Source organism: Propithecus coquereli, unplaced genomic scaffold (assembly GCF_000956105.1).
Source record: "Propithecus coquereli isolate 6110/MARCELLA unplaced genomic scaffold, Pcoq_1.0 Scaffold85, whole genome shotgun sequence".
NCBI classification, from domain to species: Eukaryota; Metazoa; Chordata; class Mammalia; order Primates; family Indriidae; genus Propithecus; species Propithecus coquereli.
In genome coordinates, this window is record NW_012154729.1 from 5,038,731 (window position 1) to 5,056,628 (window position 17,898).

The 17,898-nt window shown below is 35.8% G+C and overlaps 1 protein-coding gene across 2 annotated transcripts in view; it reads right to left on the reverse strand.

Annotated features, from left to right (window-relative positions):
* Nucleotides 1-2,819: 2,819 nt before the first annotated feature.
* The window catches only part of VEZT (vezatin, adherens junctions transmembrane protein), an 80,880-nt gene continuing 65,801 nt past the window's right edge, over nucleotides 2,820-17,898 (reverse strand). The window contains exons 10-12 of one of the 2 annotated variants that reach the window (XM_012664034.1): nucleotides 11,376-11,476; nucleotides 9,479-9,686; nucleotides 2,820-5,425 (exon numbers count right to left, since the gene is read on the reverse strand). In XM_012664034.1, the coding sequence (XP_012519488.1) occupies nucleotides 4,914-5,425; nucleotides 9,479-9,686; nucleotides 11,376-11,476 (821 nt within the window). In that variant the 3' untranslated portion in view covers nucleotides 2,820-4,913. The remainder of the gene's footprint in view (nucleotides 5,426-9,478; nucleotides 9,687-11,375; nucleotides 11,477-17,898) is intronic. The other variant, XM_012664033.1, reaches the window with a different exon arrangement.

Consider the following 17,898-nt stretch of genomic DNA (forward strand, 5'->3'; position numbering starts at 1 on the left):
TAGACTCTATAAACCTTATTATTTCTCATACCTCTGTGATATCAATAATGAATGTTTTCTTATTTTTCAGGGCTTAACTATTTCATGTCTTGGAAATGAAGATATATTTCTCTCTAAACAACAAAAACAAAAAGCCAAAGAAATTCTTAACAGCATGTGGTATCCAATTCAAATATAAAACACTATAGAAAACGCTAACTTGAGTAGATCAGTTTTAATCAGAGCTAAAGAATTATAGAACTAACTTTAGAGCAAGTAAAGTATGGAAATGAAATGGTTCCTTTCGTATAATAATAATTCTTCTATCTTGAGAGCAGGTATAGAATCCAGTACCTTCACATATTTTAAAGATAGCAGTGAAATAGACAGTGAGTAGTAACTGTCACAAAATCCACACACTTAAGTATAATCTGCCTCTTCCGGTCTTCACTCTGAGTCTATTCACTTTTACTTTATACATAATTCTAACTGTCTTAGTCATTTGGTCTCCAAAGCAAAAGCAGATCAGAAGGTACCTTATGAAGTGGAGAAAGGCTAGTGTTACAGGCACACTTGAGTAAGAAGTAAAATAAATGGAGGAATCGGAATGACTATTAAAAAACAAAGGCATGAAAACTAAAACAAGCACAGCAGAATGGAGCCATTTAGTACAGGGACAAACAGCTCTCAATGTCTAATTAGTCTAGCTGAGTATAATAACTCACGTTAATGACTATTTTTATATCAAAAAACTTAAATATATTTCATATATTATTTAAGAAGAAAGAAATGCATGTAGTGTCATAAAGATTTCCTTCAGAAATTATTTCAAAAAATTTTAATGCTGAAAGAAGTTCAAGCTCTATAGGAAACTGGGATATCTAGAATGACTCATTCCCCAGATATTCAAGTTAGCCAGTTCTTAGTAAATTCCGGGTTTAGTTTCAAACCAATAGTTCTAGAACATAAGTCTTAGTGAATAGAGTTGAAGTTACATTTATAATGCTGTAAGTTTTAAATCTGTGTATTGTCCTAAGAACAATTAATGAGAACAAAATATTTGACATTTTCCTGAAATACACATAATGATTTATACAAAGATGATAGTCAAATTTTCTTTTACAGCTGAATTCATTAATGGAGAATCCTAGAAACATCAATATACAAAAACTCAATGTTTTAAATATATGGCAATCACATATTCAACCAAATATTTTTAGCAAGTTCTTAGTAAAGAACGAAGAGGCAAACCAAAGAATGCTAAACAGCCAAACAATTATCACAAAGTCCATGCACTTTACTGACAGAAAAGCCCCTCAGCTTTCTTTCAGTCTACTTACTCTTATTTTAGATACAATTTTAGCAAGCTTGGCAATCTGGCTTCTCAGTCCACAGCAGATTAGAAGGAGCAAATTAGGGGCCTATTGCAGGAGGCAGGCACACAAGACAGCAGCAAAAGTGACAGCTGATTGTAAGGGAAGATAAAGAAACTGTGAAAAACAGACATAACTCAAAAAGCATAGCAATGTGAGGTCATGTAGTGAGGGGGCACATGACACCATATATCTCAAGAGCCCCTGAGGGTGAATTTCTGTTAATCGCCCCCTGAGAGGAACTGATATTCTTAAAGATGATAGAGAAAAAGTTAAATTATCTTCTATATACTCTAGAAAAAGTGAAGAAGTAGAAAGCATACCTAGTTACTAAAATGTTAAATTTAATGATTAAAAGGATTTGCCTTAGTTAGCTGAAAAATCAACTTATGCAAGTTAATCACCTGTCAACGATGACAGATAAATGAATTGTTACTGTACTTAGGCATTTTTCCTATGTTTTCTCTTCTAAAATATTTGCAGTTTCATTTGCTACTGTAAGTATGATTTGCATAGACATGTTTTTATTAACAGAATTAGAAAAATAAATCAATCTTTATGCTTTGGCTGTCATTCATAGTATAGTATGTACTTTAGTTCAAAGAATGATTTAGCTGAGCTATACCACAGTCTTAGGATACTTAGCTCTTGTTTCCTCGTTTTGTTTGGGTATAGAAATATACTATGATTAAACCAAATTGGTTGAACTTTTATCCCCATGATTCTTAATACTTTGTTAAAATATTTCATATTTTACATTACTAATGGGAAGTAAAGAGTCAGAATCACCAGAATGAAATGAGCTCTAGGGTCTCTTCTGACTAACATTCCACTGACTTATTTTGTGGAATATATCGAAGTTGATTCTTTCTATGCTTTAACATTAAGAGCTTTATAATTTTTATTATGTGAATCAGAATATTACTATTTATTTTTAAAGAAAATTGAGTTTTAAATTGACTTTCCTATCTGTAGGTAGACAAAGGGTAAAAATCCTGTCTTCGAGAGTGACCTAAATAGACTCTCACATGCATTCTTCTGTTAACTACTAGGTTTGCCCTGATTGAACAAACTATGGAAATCTTTGTATTAAAAGCTGTCAGGATGCTATTCCTAAAAAGTATTATACTCTCAAATAATATTGTAAAATTTAGAAAGCACAATTCTAAGTTTTCTCCATAAAATATTTTCCCCAGAGGGCTTCTTCTGGCTATAGGATGGCAGCTATTAAAACTAGCCAAAACATTTTACTCTCTCCAAACTAGATCAATATATTTTTGGGAAGGAGCACTCATATTGAATAATAAGAATAATAAACAGCTTTAAAAGAAAGAAAAAGTTAAAACCTGATTTTTAAAAAGTAAAATATTCTTAGAAAAGTAATGAAAAATAATACCTACTTATATTCCATTGGCCTTTTTGTTTATATTTCCTAAGGTATTCATGGCAAGAACAAAGTCCTAGACAGAGGTTCTTAGATTTTATTGGGCATAAACATTACCTAAATGACCAAATGACCAACTAAGAATCACTGGGAGTGTAGCTTAAAACCTCCATTTAAAACATAAGAATTCTAGTTTATTCTGATGCAGGTACCCCACTAAAACAACTGAGAAACACCAACTTAGAATAAGAGAAAATTAGTTAAGAAATTTTCACAAAGAAAATAATATTTTACATTGGAAATATTTTAAAAGATGAAAACTACATATAAGAAAGAATATTCAATTAAAGTTCCAAGATCTGTATATCATAATTTCAACAAGTAGAGTTTTCATGGAACTAAGTAACAACTAGTGAATAAAACAGATCAGCCTAAAATATTAGAAATTCCTGATTAAAATTATTTAGTCTTTCAAAATTAAAAAGTATCATCTTAGAGAACATTGAATAAAACTGATCCAATATTAAGAAGATATTTCCCAAAAATCAGGGTAATAAAAATAGAATACAATAAAAGTATTAAAAATTATTAAATTCTAATTCTTCCTGTGTATGGTTATAGGTTAAGAGAGAAATTACCAAGTTTTTCCATAATTGCTTCTTCTAAATCCAAGGAAAAATGAAGTCAGCAAACTAAATAAGAAATCTAAATAAGAAAATAAACCCTAAATATTATTATTTAAGAATATAATAGTCAGGTACAGCACGAGAAGATTTTTTTTCTTGAAATTTAGCTATTTCCAAATGGTAAAGTTAGGTATTGCTCCTAAGAGGTTAATTATGGATAAGTCCCAGAATTTTGGCAAAGGCAAAATCACTTATAGAGTACAAAGGATCTCTACCTCAATCATACAAAGCAGAACCAAGTTTTTCCTCAGGATGAAAAATAAATTTCCTTAGATTATTGAAAGAAAAAAATCCCCTTCAGTATAAGTAAATTTACTCACCAAAAGTGCTAAATTATAGAATTAGAATGTATTTCTTAACTCTAAAGACAATCTAGATTCTCATGTAATTTCCTTTCTAGGAAAGTGAATTATTCCCACCATTTTTCCTAAATAATGTCTATAAACTATGTCAGTGCATAGGAGTTACAGGTTTCAAAAACAGTATACTTCTGAAAATATCACTCTTTGAAAAATGCAGTCACAACACATAACAGATGAGATTGGCCAATCTGGAAAGCAGTCTCTTTTAAGAGGTAGTTTGTAAATGAACCAAGAAGCTGGCAGGATGTTTCCTGAATGTCATTAGGGTGGACAGGGCTGGAAAACAGCAGCACTGTGATCTGCCTGTGCTAATGGCACCCAATCATCTCTAGGTAGACTGATACAAAGAACTTTATGCTAAGTTGGGGGCCTGGCCTTGGACTACAGGGATCCCACTTTGATATCATCTCTTTTAGTTGCAACAAGAATTGAAGAAATAATAAACAAAAACATTGAAGGTGTAATTCTTAAAATGGTACAATGTTCTTTTTTTTTTAAAGATCATTAAGATATCTTAAAATTAACTACTAAATACACATGAGCAAAGAAACTTAAGAAATATGTCACAACCCAAGTACTTTTCAAACTACTTTTTTGTTCCAAACCCCAGCACACATCAATTGTATGAATTAATTTTTTTTATTCAGAACCTGTATCTTTGTTTGAAGACTGGTATAAACAAAAATAAAATACAAACGACTGGTTATTAACATAATAGCTGCAGTTATTAACTGCAAGAGTACAGTAAAAAGGAGGCATACTAAATATTAATGTTCTTGCAACAGAATTATCCCTATTACCTTATGGTAGCAAATTCTGGCAAGAAATGATGATTCATTTCTTATTAAAAATACTTAAAGAATTCCCAAGATTGATCAGTTGTGTCACAAAGAAAACAGCAGTTTATTCAAGAGAGCCCTTACCTTTCTCTTATTTTCCTAACAAATCTGCTTTTTACAGGTAACTACTTAATTTCAGATCAGTTATTCAAACCCGGGTTCTTCTGTAAATTCACATCTTAGCTTTATATATATATAGTAAACTTATACTCATTTTCCCTTTCCAGTCTTGAAGCTAAACACTTTCATAAAAGGAACAATCTAAAATCACTTCATGTGAATCTTGGTTCTTACTTTTCTTCTATATCATTTTTATTTTCTTCTATTATTTGTTCTTCCTCCTCATCGCCAAAAGTCTGTTCTTGCATGGTGGTAAAGGAGAGAGATCTAGCAGCCACTTCTGCAGCGAGGCCAGCAGTGAAGGTAAAATCTGGGGACAGCTGTAGCCGTGCCAGCCTGTGCTTAATGGAGGGCTGTAATGAGTCCCTGTGAGTTGGAGGGGCAGTGGCCAGGCCACCTCCATCTGCCTGCTGAGATTCATCTTCACTCTCACATTGGTAATACATTCTTTCTTCTGCTCCTTGGAGGAAGGCTTTGTTTGCAGAATTGTCTTTATTTTTATCCTCTACAGGGTTTTCACATAAATACTCAGTCCTACTTATTTCACTGTCAGTTGTGGAGGGTTTACTATTTTCCTCTTCAGTATCATTTTTACCAACTTTTCCCATATCTGAATTCATTGATGTTTCTGAATTACTTATGGGTTCCACTGGGTCTACAGGAGACAAGGATTTCAACACGGCTTCAAAGAAAAAACAAAAGAAAAAAGAAAAATAATAACTAAGGACCTAGCAATGATTTAAACTTTTAATTTAAACTCCCAGTAGGTTTTTAAAGAACAATAAATAAATAAATAAAAGCTAAATAAAACATTCTAGTAAAATCAATTAATCAATGTAAATTTATAAATCCAGGGAACTTTATAAGAGATAAAATGCCTAAGAAATTAAATGAGTTAGGAATTTAATGAGTTTTTTTTTTTTCTTTTGCCTGTTTTAGAGACAGGGTTTCACTCTATTACCCAGGCTGCAGTACAGTGGTGTGATCATAGCTCAATTACAGCTCCAAACTTCTGGGCTCAAGTGATCCTCCTATTTCAGTCTCCCAAATAGCTGGGATTAAAGGCATGCACCACCACGCCTGGCTAATTTTTAGATTTTTTTAGAGACAGGGTCTTGCTATATTGCCCATGCTGTTCTTGACCTCCTGGGCTCAAGAGAACGAGCCTCCCACCTTGGCCTCCCAAAGTGTTGGGAATACAGGAGTGAGCCACTGTGCCTGGCCAGATAAGGATGTTTAAAACACCTCACGTACTATCTTACTCAAAATATTAAAGCGGTGGTTCTCAAAGTGTGGTCCCTGTACCAACAGCATCAGTCATCACCTAGGAATACATTAGAAATGTGAATTCTTGGGCCTTATCGCAGACCTACTGAATTGGAAACTCTGGGAGAGGGGACCAACCATGTTTTATAAACCCTCCTCTTGACTCTAATACACACTAAAGTTTGAGACCAATTGTATTAAAGAATAAGCAGCATGGTTTTCACTGATAACGTGTCAGATAAAAGGCCTACAGTAATCCAGATAATAATCATATCTTCAACATATATATATATTTACAAGTTAAAACAGCATGGAAAAAAAAATGCAACATACAATTCAACTTACTTGCCAACCACCAAACAAGACCCTAATGAAAGTAAAGCCATAACTTCTACACATTGTGTAGTGCCACAGAAAAATACAAATGAAATAAAATCTGCATTTAAGATCAACTATTATACAAAATATAATACATAAATATAACATATATCCATACGGCAGAAGTTGTCCTTGCAAGGAAAATGAAGTTTTATTTAGCCCCTCTTGATGTTAGTAGGCAGTGGGTTGCTTGCTAGGCAGTCTCTCCTCCCAGCATGAGGGGGTTAGTACAATACAATATATTATGAAGCATGACGGATGAAAAAAAAGTGCTTCTTGAAGATCTGGCGTGTATTTAAAAAATACTTTGGGAAACGCGTCCATTTCCAAGAAACATCCCTAAGCTGCAGTAACTCCACTAGAGAAGCAGCAACAACAGAAAAAAATGGCAGCAGGTTCCAGTGTAGAATTTCCCTTTCTAATTCCATTCGGACTTTACAAACCCTGTAGGCAGAGATGAAAACAACTCTGGAAGATGTATTGAAATTTTTCATGGGAAAAGCATTCTATGGTATCAGCAGCTTTTTATTTATTTTTCACAAACTAAAACAGCATTATTGCCTTTTCCAATGCAAACTGTATCAAAAGCACATACCTGAAAAAGAGACACATTTCTCTCATTGATACATCTTTGCCCATAATGTTAATAGGATAATTTTGAAGAAAATACTAAACAATAAAAAATGATACCAGTTTATATACAGTACTATTTTCAGTCTATATATATTTTTGGTTTATAAATCTGCTAGTTCTTAAAGAATGCAACATATAGTAGAAGTTGATTGCTATTCATGATTATTGCTAATTAAGTGGGGGATATAATCTGTATAATGAGAGAATTAATTGACGAGTGTGTTAGAATGTAAGCCTCCAGGAGGGTAGGCATTTTTAAAAATTTTTAATTTTCATTTCAATAGGTTTAATGGGTACAAATGGTTTTTTGCTACCTGGATGAATTGTATATTGGTAAAGTCTGGGTTTTTAGTGTACCTATCACCCGAATAGTGTGCACCGTAGTGGGTAGGTATTTTTGTCTCTTGATCAATATGCTAGGGATACAGTGGTATGCAGTGCCTGGCATATAACAAGTACTCAATAACTACTTGTTGAATGAATAATTTGCTGAATGAATGCTGTGAAGATAATACGGCCCCCGTATTATCTTCGGAAGGAGATTATAATTCAGTTATAGAAACAAAAAAACTGAATACATAGAAAACAATAGTGCCTAAAACATAATACCATTAATCTCTGATTTATGTAGGCCCAATATATGAACAAGCAGATTGCAGGAAAATTCTTAATCATTTCCCTTCTCTGCTATACACTTTGCTGCTCAAGACTTTACATTTCACTACCTGGTCTCTCTAGCATGAGGCTCTATAGTGGTAGGAGAGGTAGCAGAGCTGGAGCAGTCAGAGAAGGAGTCATGGAGAAGGAAAGACTAATAGAGAGGATAGCTTGGTGGAGAAGACAGAATTCTTGGTAAAGGGATAAGCAGGAATATTTTTCATGGGTCAAAATAGCAAATTTGTGGAACTGTAGTCTAATAAGATAAACCTAAGTAGAAGAAGAGATTGATATTAGAAATAGTGAAAAATATAATTACATATATGATAGATTCCTATGATGAAGAGGCTTGAAATCAGGAAAAAGAGCTTAGATTTAATACGATAAGAAAGGGGGAACCACTATAGATTTTAAGATTGAGAGAGCTATCACCAATGCACTGTTTGAGAAAAATCTGGATAGAGCTTGCAAGATAGCTTAGAAGAAAAAGGTACTGAAAATGGAAGTCAGCTAAGAGGCTATGATAAAGTACAAGCATAATCTAATGAGCACCTGGGCTATAAAGTGGGCTTGTGGGAGGAAAAGGAAAGATAAAACCAGGAAATGTAGATCTGGACAGAGGAGAATTGTAGGGCTCCTAAAAGAAGAAAAGAGAGCCTTCCAGAAGGCATAGTTAATCTGTATACTTCTAGTGAGGAAGGGAAAAGAAGACACTTGATTTTGAGGGTCCACACAGATACTCTAAAAAGGAAGGAAAGTCTCACTCTACCTTCTTAGAAACCCATAGGCCTTAATTCAACTAGGAATTAAATTAGCAAGGTTGATATTGTCAAGTATCAAGCTTCCTCTCATTCCTTCCCCTTCTTCCCAGGAAGTTAGACTGAAGAAAAGAAGGGTAAGAAACATAAAGGAATTTAGGCTACTAACCATCCCACTCTGCCCAAATCAGAGTCTGGAGACAGCATACACAGAAATCACCTCCATATCTCTCATCTACTAAAGTGTTCAAACTACTCAAGTAACTCTAATTTTGTGTCTAAATCATAGGTCTTAATTCATTTTTTTTTTTTTTGAGACAGAGTCTCACTGTGTTGCCCAGGCTAGAGTGCCGTGGCGTCATCCTTGCTCACAGCAACCTCAAACTCCTGGGCTCAAGGGATCCTCCTGCCTCAGCCTACCGAGTAGCTGGGACTACAGGCATGCGCCACCATGCCCAGCTAATTTTTTTCTATATATTTTTAGTTGTCCAATTAATTTCTTTCTATTTTTAGTAGAGACGGGGTCTCGCTCTTACTCAGGCTGGTTTCGAACTCCTGAGCTCAAACAATCCGCCCGTCTCGGCCTCCCAGAGAGCTAGGATTACAGGCGTGAGCCACCGCGCCTGGCCTTAATTCATTTTTTTAATAGCAAACATAGTTATTAATTTTGTGCTTCACTGAGGTATTTTTAACATTTTAACATATGCAAAACAGAGTTTAGAATCTCAAATTCACTAGATTTGAAAATAACATTTAAAAAATTCCAAATTATTCAACTCACTGCCCATTCATTCTAAAACAAATTTAGTAAAAAATGAGATAACTGATGAAAAAGTGTGACTTCATATTCCCAACGTGATTACATACTTACTCTTTTATTGATCAAATTGATTTCATGTCTAGAAGAAAAAATATTATGCTTACTAGTAGATCCCCCTAAAATTAAAGCCACAGAATTCTACAACTAAAATAAGATTCATGATTGAAGAAAAAAAAGATTTCCTACATTGAGATTAACCTTTTATTCTAAAATCAGTGCTTACCATGATCACTAAATAGAAGTTGCTTCCACTTCTGCCTTTCTGCCTCTGAAGCTTTAAATCCCAGCACAGATTTTAATTCTTGGAGTACCCTCTTGGATTCTTCATGCTCACGCTTCTGTCTCTCTTTGTCTTCTTGAGACAAGTAATAAAAATCATCCTTTCTGAAATCACTGTCTATGTCTATATCATCTACATAAGCTTCTAATTCCTGAAAATGAATAAAAGAAAAATCATTTTACTTCAGGCAGACATTTTTCTAGTAAACATTCATTTACTTGTGCCTACCTATCTCCAAGATTAAAAAAATGAAGACTTGCTCTTGGCACAGGTCATTCAAGCAGAGCTGGGTGAAAAAAAAAAAGGCAAATATATATATACCTATAGAAAAATCAAAATCTTCAAAAAGCATAATAGTTGATACTACAAACAGTTATGAATAAGAAAGTTTAACAGCTTCAACTCTGGTACCATACTATACACTTAGCTAAGATTACAGTTATTAGCTATGTCAACAGCAATCAAATTGGAAGGGCTGGTAGTTTAGGGAGGTGGTTAGGCATGTTAGTTTTCTTCTGGTAGACATTTGTGATTCTTTCTGACTCCCCAGGAAGTTTGAACACTCTTTCTGGGATTAGGAAACACCTCATCTAATGGTTCTCCATATCTCTAAGACAGAAGGTAAGATACGTGCTTACGTAGCCTCCCTTGCAGTTTCGGTTCAGGCAAATGACCTGGGATCCTCTAATCAGATGTACCTGCATCAGATCTGATTCAGAAGTTTGTGATAAAAGAAGCAGGGACCTTGTGGAATCCATTCTGGCAAGCATGGCAGCAGATCAAGTTTCCAGAGGTAGTAGTTCTGAGGGTAGTGTTTACTATTCAGCATTGATGGAGCAAGTGGCAATATCTGCACCCAGTGACTTAGTAATACTATTTCCACTAGAATAGTTCTTTTGAGACATTTTGGCTGTTTACCCCAGCCTGGTTCAAGCCTGCTTTATCTGGTCCTCTGAAATATTCTATAAGCTAACTAATGGTTTTAAATAATTTGTCTGTTAAACTAACTGGAGTTGGTTTCCATTTGCAATTAAGAATACTGAATAAATACAACCTAAGGAAAAGAAGTTTTCCTTAGGATGAGCGAAGGTAATCTTTGTCAGTATCTAATGCAATCATCAAAAATTGTTTTTCAAAGCGAGACAACATGCAGTCAAGTGTTCAGGATTTTTACAGATGTATACATACTGTAACCATCACTCAGATCAAGACAAAAACATTTCCAGCATCCCAAAAGGTACCTTTGCCAATGTACTAATTTTTAATGTGTTTAATTACTTTTAAAAGCCTTTAAGGCCAGGTGCAGTGGCTCACCCCTGTAATCATAGCACTTTGGGAGGCCAAGGCAGGAGGATCTTTTAAGCTCAGGAGTTTGAGACCAGCCAGGGAAATAGCAAGATCCTATCTCTACAAAAAAATTTAAAAATTAGCCAGGTGTAGTGGCATGCGCCTGTAGTCCCAGCTACTCCAGAGGCTGAGACAGGAGGATCACTTGAGCCCAGAAGTTTGAGGTTGCAGTGAGCTATGATGATGCCACTGCACTCTAGCCCAGACAACAGAGTAAGACCCTGTCTCCAAAAAAAAAAAAAACCTCTAAGAAATGGACAATTGATATAAATAACAAAAAAATCTCCTGGTGGATTCAGTGAATTCAAATTCAAGGCACTAAGAACTAATCATTTGATAAAAATTCAATACATTATGATGTAATTTTGAAGCTCATTAGAAACAGAAATTCAACAAGTTATTCAACAATTATCCATGTCACTTAAAAGAAAGGTAGATAAGCTTTGTCTGTGAAACTCTTCTTTAGGGGAAAAAAAGTAATTTTCATCCTTACCTGCTCCTCAGGAATTGGATCTTTGTCTGCAATGTGTAGAGTGGGTTTCATCAAAGGTACCACAGTACAATGTGGGTTTTCACACCCTACTTCAGGCTTGCCTTAAAAAAGGGGGTGGGGGGAGAGGGTGGGAATAAAAATAAGAAACAGGCCCCACAGAAATGAGTGAACACCTAATTAAAAACATCCATAATACTTTGTCAATTTTATAGTCCAACTAATTCAGATAATAACTTTTTATGTATGAAAAATTAAAGATATTAAAATTAACAGTAACATCAGTACATTACAATTTAAGTTAAATTAAGCTTTTCGGAGGAAAGGACCTGGTTTTCTCCCTTCTTCATCTCACTGTAGTATCTGGTACACTATGTACCTTATAAATACTTGCTCAACAAAATTTTTTCATTCATAGCACAGTCTTAAGACAGACACCACTCTTCCTCATAAAAATCAAACTCAATCTTACACATATGTTGTTATAGCTCTCAGAAGTTAGATTTGGAAATGAGTTTCACAAGTAAATATCTTAAAAAAGCTCACCCAAGTGAGTTTAACTTTGATTAATTCTTAAAATTTGTGTTTGGTATCTAATCACAGGGTTAGTTGGTCTCATATCTAGCTCTCTACCTTACATTATTATCTTTCTACTTAGAAAAAGAAGTAAGAGGCCAGGCACAGTGGCTCATGCCTGTAATCCTAGCACTCTGGGAGGCTGAGGTAGGAGGATTGCTTGAGGTCAGGAGTTCGAGACCAGCCTGAGCAAGAGCGACACCCCATGTCTACTAAAAAATAGAAAAAATTATCTGGGCGTTGTGGCGCACGCCTGTAGTCCCAGCTACTCGGGAGGCTGAGGCGGGAGGATCACTTGAGCTCAGGAATTTGAGACCTGCCTGAGCAAGAGCAAGACCCTGACTCTATTAAAAATAGAAAAAATTAGCAGGACATGGTGGTGTGCCCCTGTAATAGGTCCCCGCAACTCTGGAGGCTGAGGCAGGAGGATTGCTTGAGCCCAGGAGTTTGAGGTTGTGAGCTAGGCTGATGCCATGGCACTCTAGCCTGGGCAACAGAGAAAGAGAAAGACTCTGTCTCAAAAAAAGAAGTATGGTTTAAACTTCTAGATTTTTACCTTTCAAGAGTAATGATAGTTATATGAATTTTTAAAAAGAGAAAGAAGTATGTGGGAAATGTTATAAAAAGATGATTGGTTAGTTGGCTGTAGGCAAAATGGCTAAATGATAAATACCTAAAGATAAATTAGTATGCAGCAATAATGACAGAATAGCATAGCGGCTAAGAGCTCCAGAGTGAGACACATCTGGGTTAAATCCCAGCTCTTGCCACTTTCTAGCTTAAGTCACAGTTATCTGTAGAATAGTGGTCAAAATAACAGTATTATAAAGATTAAATAAGAAGACACGAAAAGTGCTTAGAACAGTGCCCAGTACAGATTATATGCTCAAAAAGTTTCGTTATTGCCTACTTTGCAGAACATAGATTTCATTACATCAATGGTGACACTACATATTGAGCTCTTTCAATGAAAAAAAAAAAAAGAAAGAAATCCAAGGTACTACTACTAATAGCAATAAACAGGTACATTAAACAGTATACTGGTAATCCAGCTCAAACAAAACACCCAATTTGTAGCATTTGCTGATTTCCAGTTTGCATGGTGTAAATACACTCACTGTGGCCAATTTTAAGCTACCAACAATGTTAAACTGGCTCACGAAATTCCTGAATATTTAACAATCTCTGGAGTGCCAGCTCCAGCATGCAATTCTTTTTTTTTTTTTTTTTTGAGACAGAGTCTGGCTCTGTCACCCGGACTACAGTGCCATGGCATCAGCCTACCTCACAGCAACCGCTAGACTCAAGTGATTCTCCTGCCTCAGCCTCCAGAGTAGCTGGGACTACAGGTGAGCCACCATGCCCAGCTAATTTTTCTTTTTTTTTGTACAGTTGAGGTCTCGCTCTTCCTTAGGCTGGTCTCAAACTCCTGAGCTCAAGCAATCCTCTTGCTTCGGCCACCGTGAGGAGCCCAGCATGCAATTCATTTAATAAAATTCTACTGAGCACTTATCATGAGCTCAACAATGAACATACACTCCTGTGTGAGCAGGGGGTGTGTATATGCACTACTGAATATACTTGGATGAACTTTTACATTGGCGTATCAGATGGCATTTAGGAAAAATTAGGTATAGCTTGTTAAATTTCAACTTTAGCAAATTGTAGTTTACAGTATTGTCTTTTTTCTCTTCTTAAACCTATTTACCTGTTTGCATTTCCTCATACTTCATCTTTTTCTATGAAAAATTTGAGGTGGAAAACAAAATTACTCACCATCAAACCCCCTGACCCCCAAAACCAAGAAACCTTTGTTTGGATTTCTTTCATATTTACATCCATTATCTAAAAATAGGTCTAAATTTTTTTAAAACACATTAGATTTTTAATTATATGCTCATGGTAAAAGCTTTAAATGGCCCCGAAGGGTATAGAGTGAAAAAAGCTTCCTGATCACCTTGTCCTTCAATTCTACTTTCTGACAGAGGACTGCCAAGTCTGTCCCACTGCCTGTTTTTGTAAATAAGTTTTTATTGGAACACAGCCACAGTCATTTAACTAGATCCTACAGGTGGTAGAGCTGAGTTGCTGCAACAGATGCCAAATGGCCTGCAAAAACAGAATCTTTTTTTTTTTTTTTTTTTTAAGAGATGAAGTCTCGCTATGTAGCCCAGGCTGGCCTCAAGTGATCCTCCCGCCTCAGCCTCCTGAATAGCTGGGACTAAGAAAATATTTACTATATGGTCATTTAGAGAAAAAAAAATTGCAGATCCCTGCCCTGGAGCAGTATTTCTCAAACTTTGATGTGCATGCTAATTACCAGATCCTATTAAAATGCAGATTGATTTCAAGTTAGAGGTACATTTGCAACAAGTGCCCAGTGATGCTTATATGCTAGGCTGGGGACTACTCTGAGTAGCAAGGTTCAAGAGGTAATAAATGTTAAGACACTGCTATTAATTAAGGATTCTTTTCTATGGCAATTCTTGAATAATGCCAAATGACAAACTGTTTTCAATGATTTCCTGAACTTACCATGACGATATACAAAACCTAGGTGCTAAGGAAAACGATATCTGTGAGGTTCTTTTTCATATACTGTATTGGCAATATTAGAAATTTCTTAATGTGTCAAATTTGAGGGGCTCATTCTTGGTCATACAATGTTCTTTCCATTTCTTCATTCACACGTATTTATTGAACACCTACCATGTTCCAAGTCCTGAATAAGGTCTTTTGCCTTATCTTAAATGTAAAGTATTAGAAGTCTATCAAATGATGCCAGTATTTGCTCAAAAAGAGGCAAAAGCCAGGCACAGTGGTGTGTGCACCTGTAGCCCTCCCATCTACTTGGGAGACTAAGACGGGAGGATCATTTGAGCCCAGGATTTTGAGGCCAACAGCTGGCAACACAGGGAGATCTCATCTCGAAGAAACAACAAAAAAAGGAGGCAAAACTAACCAATGTATTGCTAGATTAAAAAAAAAAATAAGCAAGGAAATGTTAAAATTCAGGCTAGTGGGTATCCTTGAGGGAAGGCAAGAAAACAAGCTAGGAAAGTTATCACACAAGTAAATGATGGAATGATATGGGCAATAGTTTAGATTTCTAAGCTGGCTGATGAGCTCATGCTCATTTTATGATACTGGTTCATGACTTACATAGATATTGTACAAAAAGAAATAAGATAGTGAGGCACAGGGTCTCTTTTAAATGCTCTTTTGGCTTTGAATGCCAGGTGTTCTAAAGATGTTATATGTATTAACTTTTAATTCTCACAACAATTCTTTGGATAGATACATCATTTTCCCACCTGTCATATGAGAAACTGAGGCATAGGGAGTTAATTAACTTTCTCAGATTTACAAAGCTAATATGCAGCAGATTTCAGAGCCAATTGAGGTTCCAAGGTTGCATATGTTGTCACAGAATAACCCTGGAATTTTTTATATATATGAAAAAAATGTTTTAATATGGAACATATCACAAATTTGAGTGTCATTCTTACATAGGGGTCATGCTAATCTTCTCTGTATGTTCCAGTTTTAGTATATATGCTGCCAAAGCAAGCCCTGGAATAATATATTAGGTACTGGTAACAGTGGCTGTCTCTGAGGAAGGGAACCAAAGGACTAGAGATTTGGGGTCGAAAGGAAACTTCCTTTTCACTGTTGAAATCAAAGAATTAGACAGATTCGGCAAGGCAGGGAAACTATACAAGCTAATTCTAAAGATCTTACAAAAAAATTAAAAAGCAAGAATAGCAAGAGTAATTTTTGAAAAAGAAGAATAGTATGATTAGCCCAATAAGCTATTAAAGTATATTATACAACTAAACTAATTAAAACAGTGTAGAACTAGAACAGATAGCTCAATGGAGACAAAGACAAAACAACTAGAATTCAAACCAGAAGGGAAAAGATGGTGTTACAACAATGGCTAGCCACTTGGGAAAAAAATTAAGTTGTATCCATATTTCACATCTAACACCAAGATAAATTTCAGGGAAACTACGGATATAAATGTAAAAATATAAAAGTGCAAAAATGTTAGAAGAAATCATGAAAGCTGATAAAAATAAATTTGAAATAAGGATAGTTTTAAACTGTGACATAAAAATTCAAAAGACATGCACACACAAAAAATACATGAATATTTTTCTAAGGAAAAAAATCTACCGTAAACAAAGTCAAAAGTTCGAAGACAAACTAGGAAAATATTTGCATATTTTATCACAGAGGGCCAGTTTCTACAAATCAATAAAAAAATGAACAACCAAAGAAATTGAAAAAATATATAAATAGACAGTTCTAAGGACAGGAATTACAAATGGCTCTTAAACATAGGAAAAGGCTGAAAACACCTTAAGGGTTCCTTAAGTGGCCTGGTTTAATTAAGGTATACAAGGCAGCTAAATATACTGTCATTTTGAAAAAGGAAGATATATAATAGTGCGTGTAATATGCTATAAAAAGAAAAAATATGTTAATCGGGTGGCTGGGACAGGGATTCATAGCCGACTCCTCACCATATTCCTACCCTTTTGTGCCTTTTGGGTTGGTGTGGTGGTCAAAGCAAGCTGAGGCCAGGATCGGAAGAACTCTCAGGAGGTTGAGTCAGCAGCAGTGTGGCATAGGAAAGAGCCCACAGTGTCAGGTAATTACATGAACGGGAATTGAGTAAATTAGTAAGTATTTGGAAGATAATGGGAGCCAAGTGTCTCACAATCAGAGAAGGAAGGGACAAACAGAGAAATGGGAAAGAGCAGAATAAATCATGTGATGTTGGAACTGAATTAGAGGTACTGGTATGAACTCATGGTTTATAATATATATGGGCAGATACAGAGATAGACGTGTTTGAGTATATACATACGTATATATTTCATAGCTCTGCCTGTACACTGACAGGGCCTAAAAGCAATAACATCACAGTGGCAATGAGCAGGCCTAGCACACAGATCTTGGTTTCTAAATGTCATTCTTCATTAAAAGTGAGATGGGGAACTCACAGGCACTGCTTAACACAGAGTCAAAAGCCCCTAACCACCCTGATCAAAAACATGATGTGAGACCAGGCGCAGTGGCTCATGCCTGTGATCCTAGCACTTTGAGAGGCCAAGGCAGGAGGGTTGCTTGAACCCAGAAATTCATGACCAGCCTGAGGAATATAGCCTGACACTGTCTCTACAAACAATAACATAAAATAAAAATTAGCCAGGCGTGATGGTGCACACCTGTAGTCCTAGCCACCTGGGAGGCTGAGGTGGGAGGAAAACTTGAGGCCAGGAGTTTGAGCTTGCAGTAAGCTATGATGGTGCCACTGTACTCCAGCCCAGGCAGCTATCTCTTTGTTTCTATCTCAGAAACAAAAAACAAAAAAAACAGCAGGATGTGGTGACAGAACAAGTTAGGACAGATTGGAACCAACATGGCAAAAGAATTGGCCACTTGCTGGCCTAGCAGCTCATTATTACCTTAGTTATAACATATTAGCAAGCTAAAAGAAACTCCCACCCACACCATCACCATTCCTGAGAGAGACCTTATAAAGTCAAGAAAGAGGAGGGTTTCCAGTTCTATGAAATTACGGCCTCTTTCTGAGAAATAACATGAATATTCCTCCTCTGCTTAGTCTATGATTAAGCCAGTGCTTAAATAAAGAAATCAAAAGAACCAAAAGGGCTGTTCTCCTCAGCAGGGAGAACTAGCCTCTACTCTGTCCGTGGAGTAGATCTCCTACATTCTCTGAATAAAACTTGCTTTTGCTTTACATTGTTGGCTTGCTCTTGAATTCCTTCTCATGTGAAGCCAAGGACCCACTTGGACTTCAAATGATTCCAAACCTTGCGAAATACTTTCCTGTATCAAAAGGAAAGAAGTCTTCTTGGAGACATGGCTGGGGCAAGGAAAGCATGAGAAAGTAAGGAAATGCTCAAAGAATGATGGT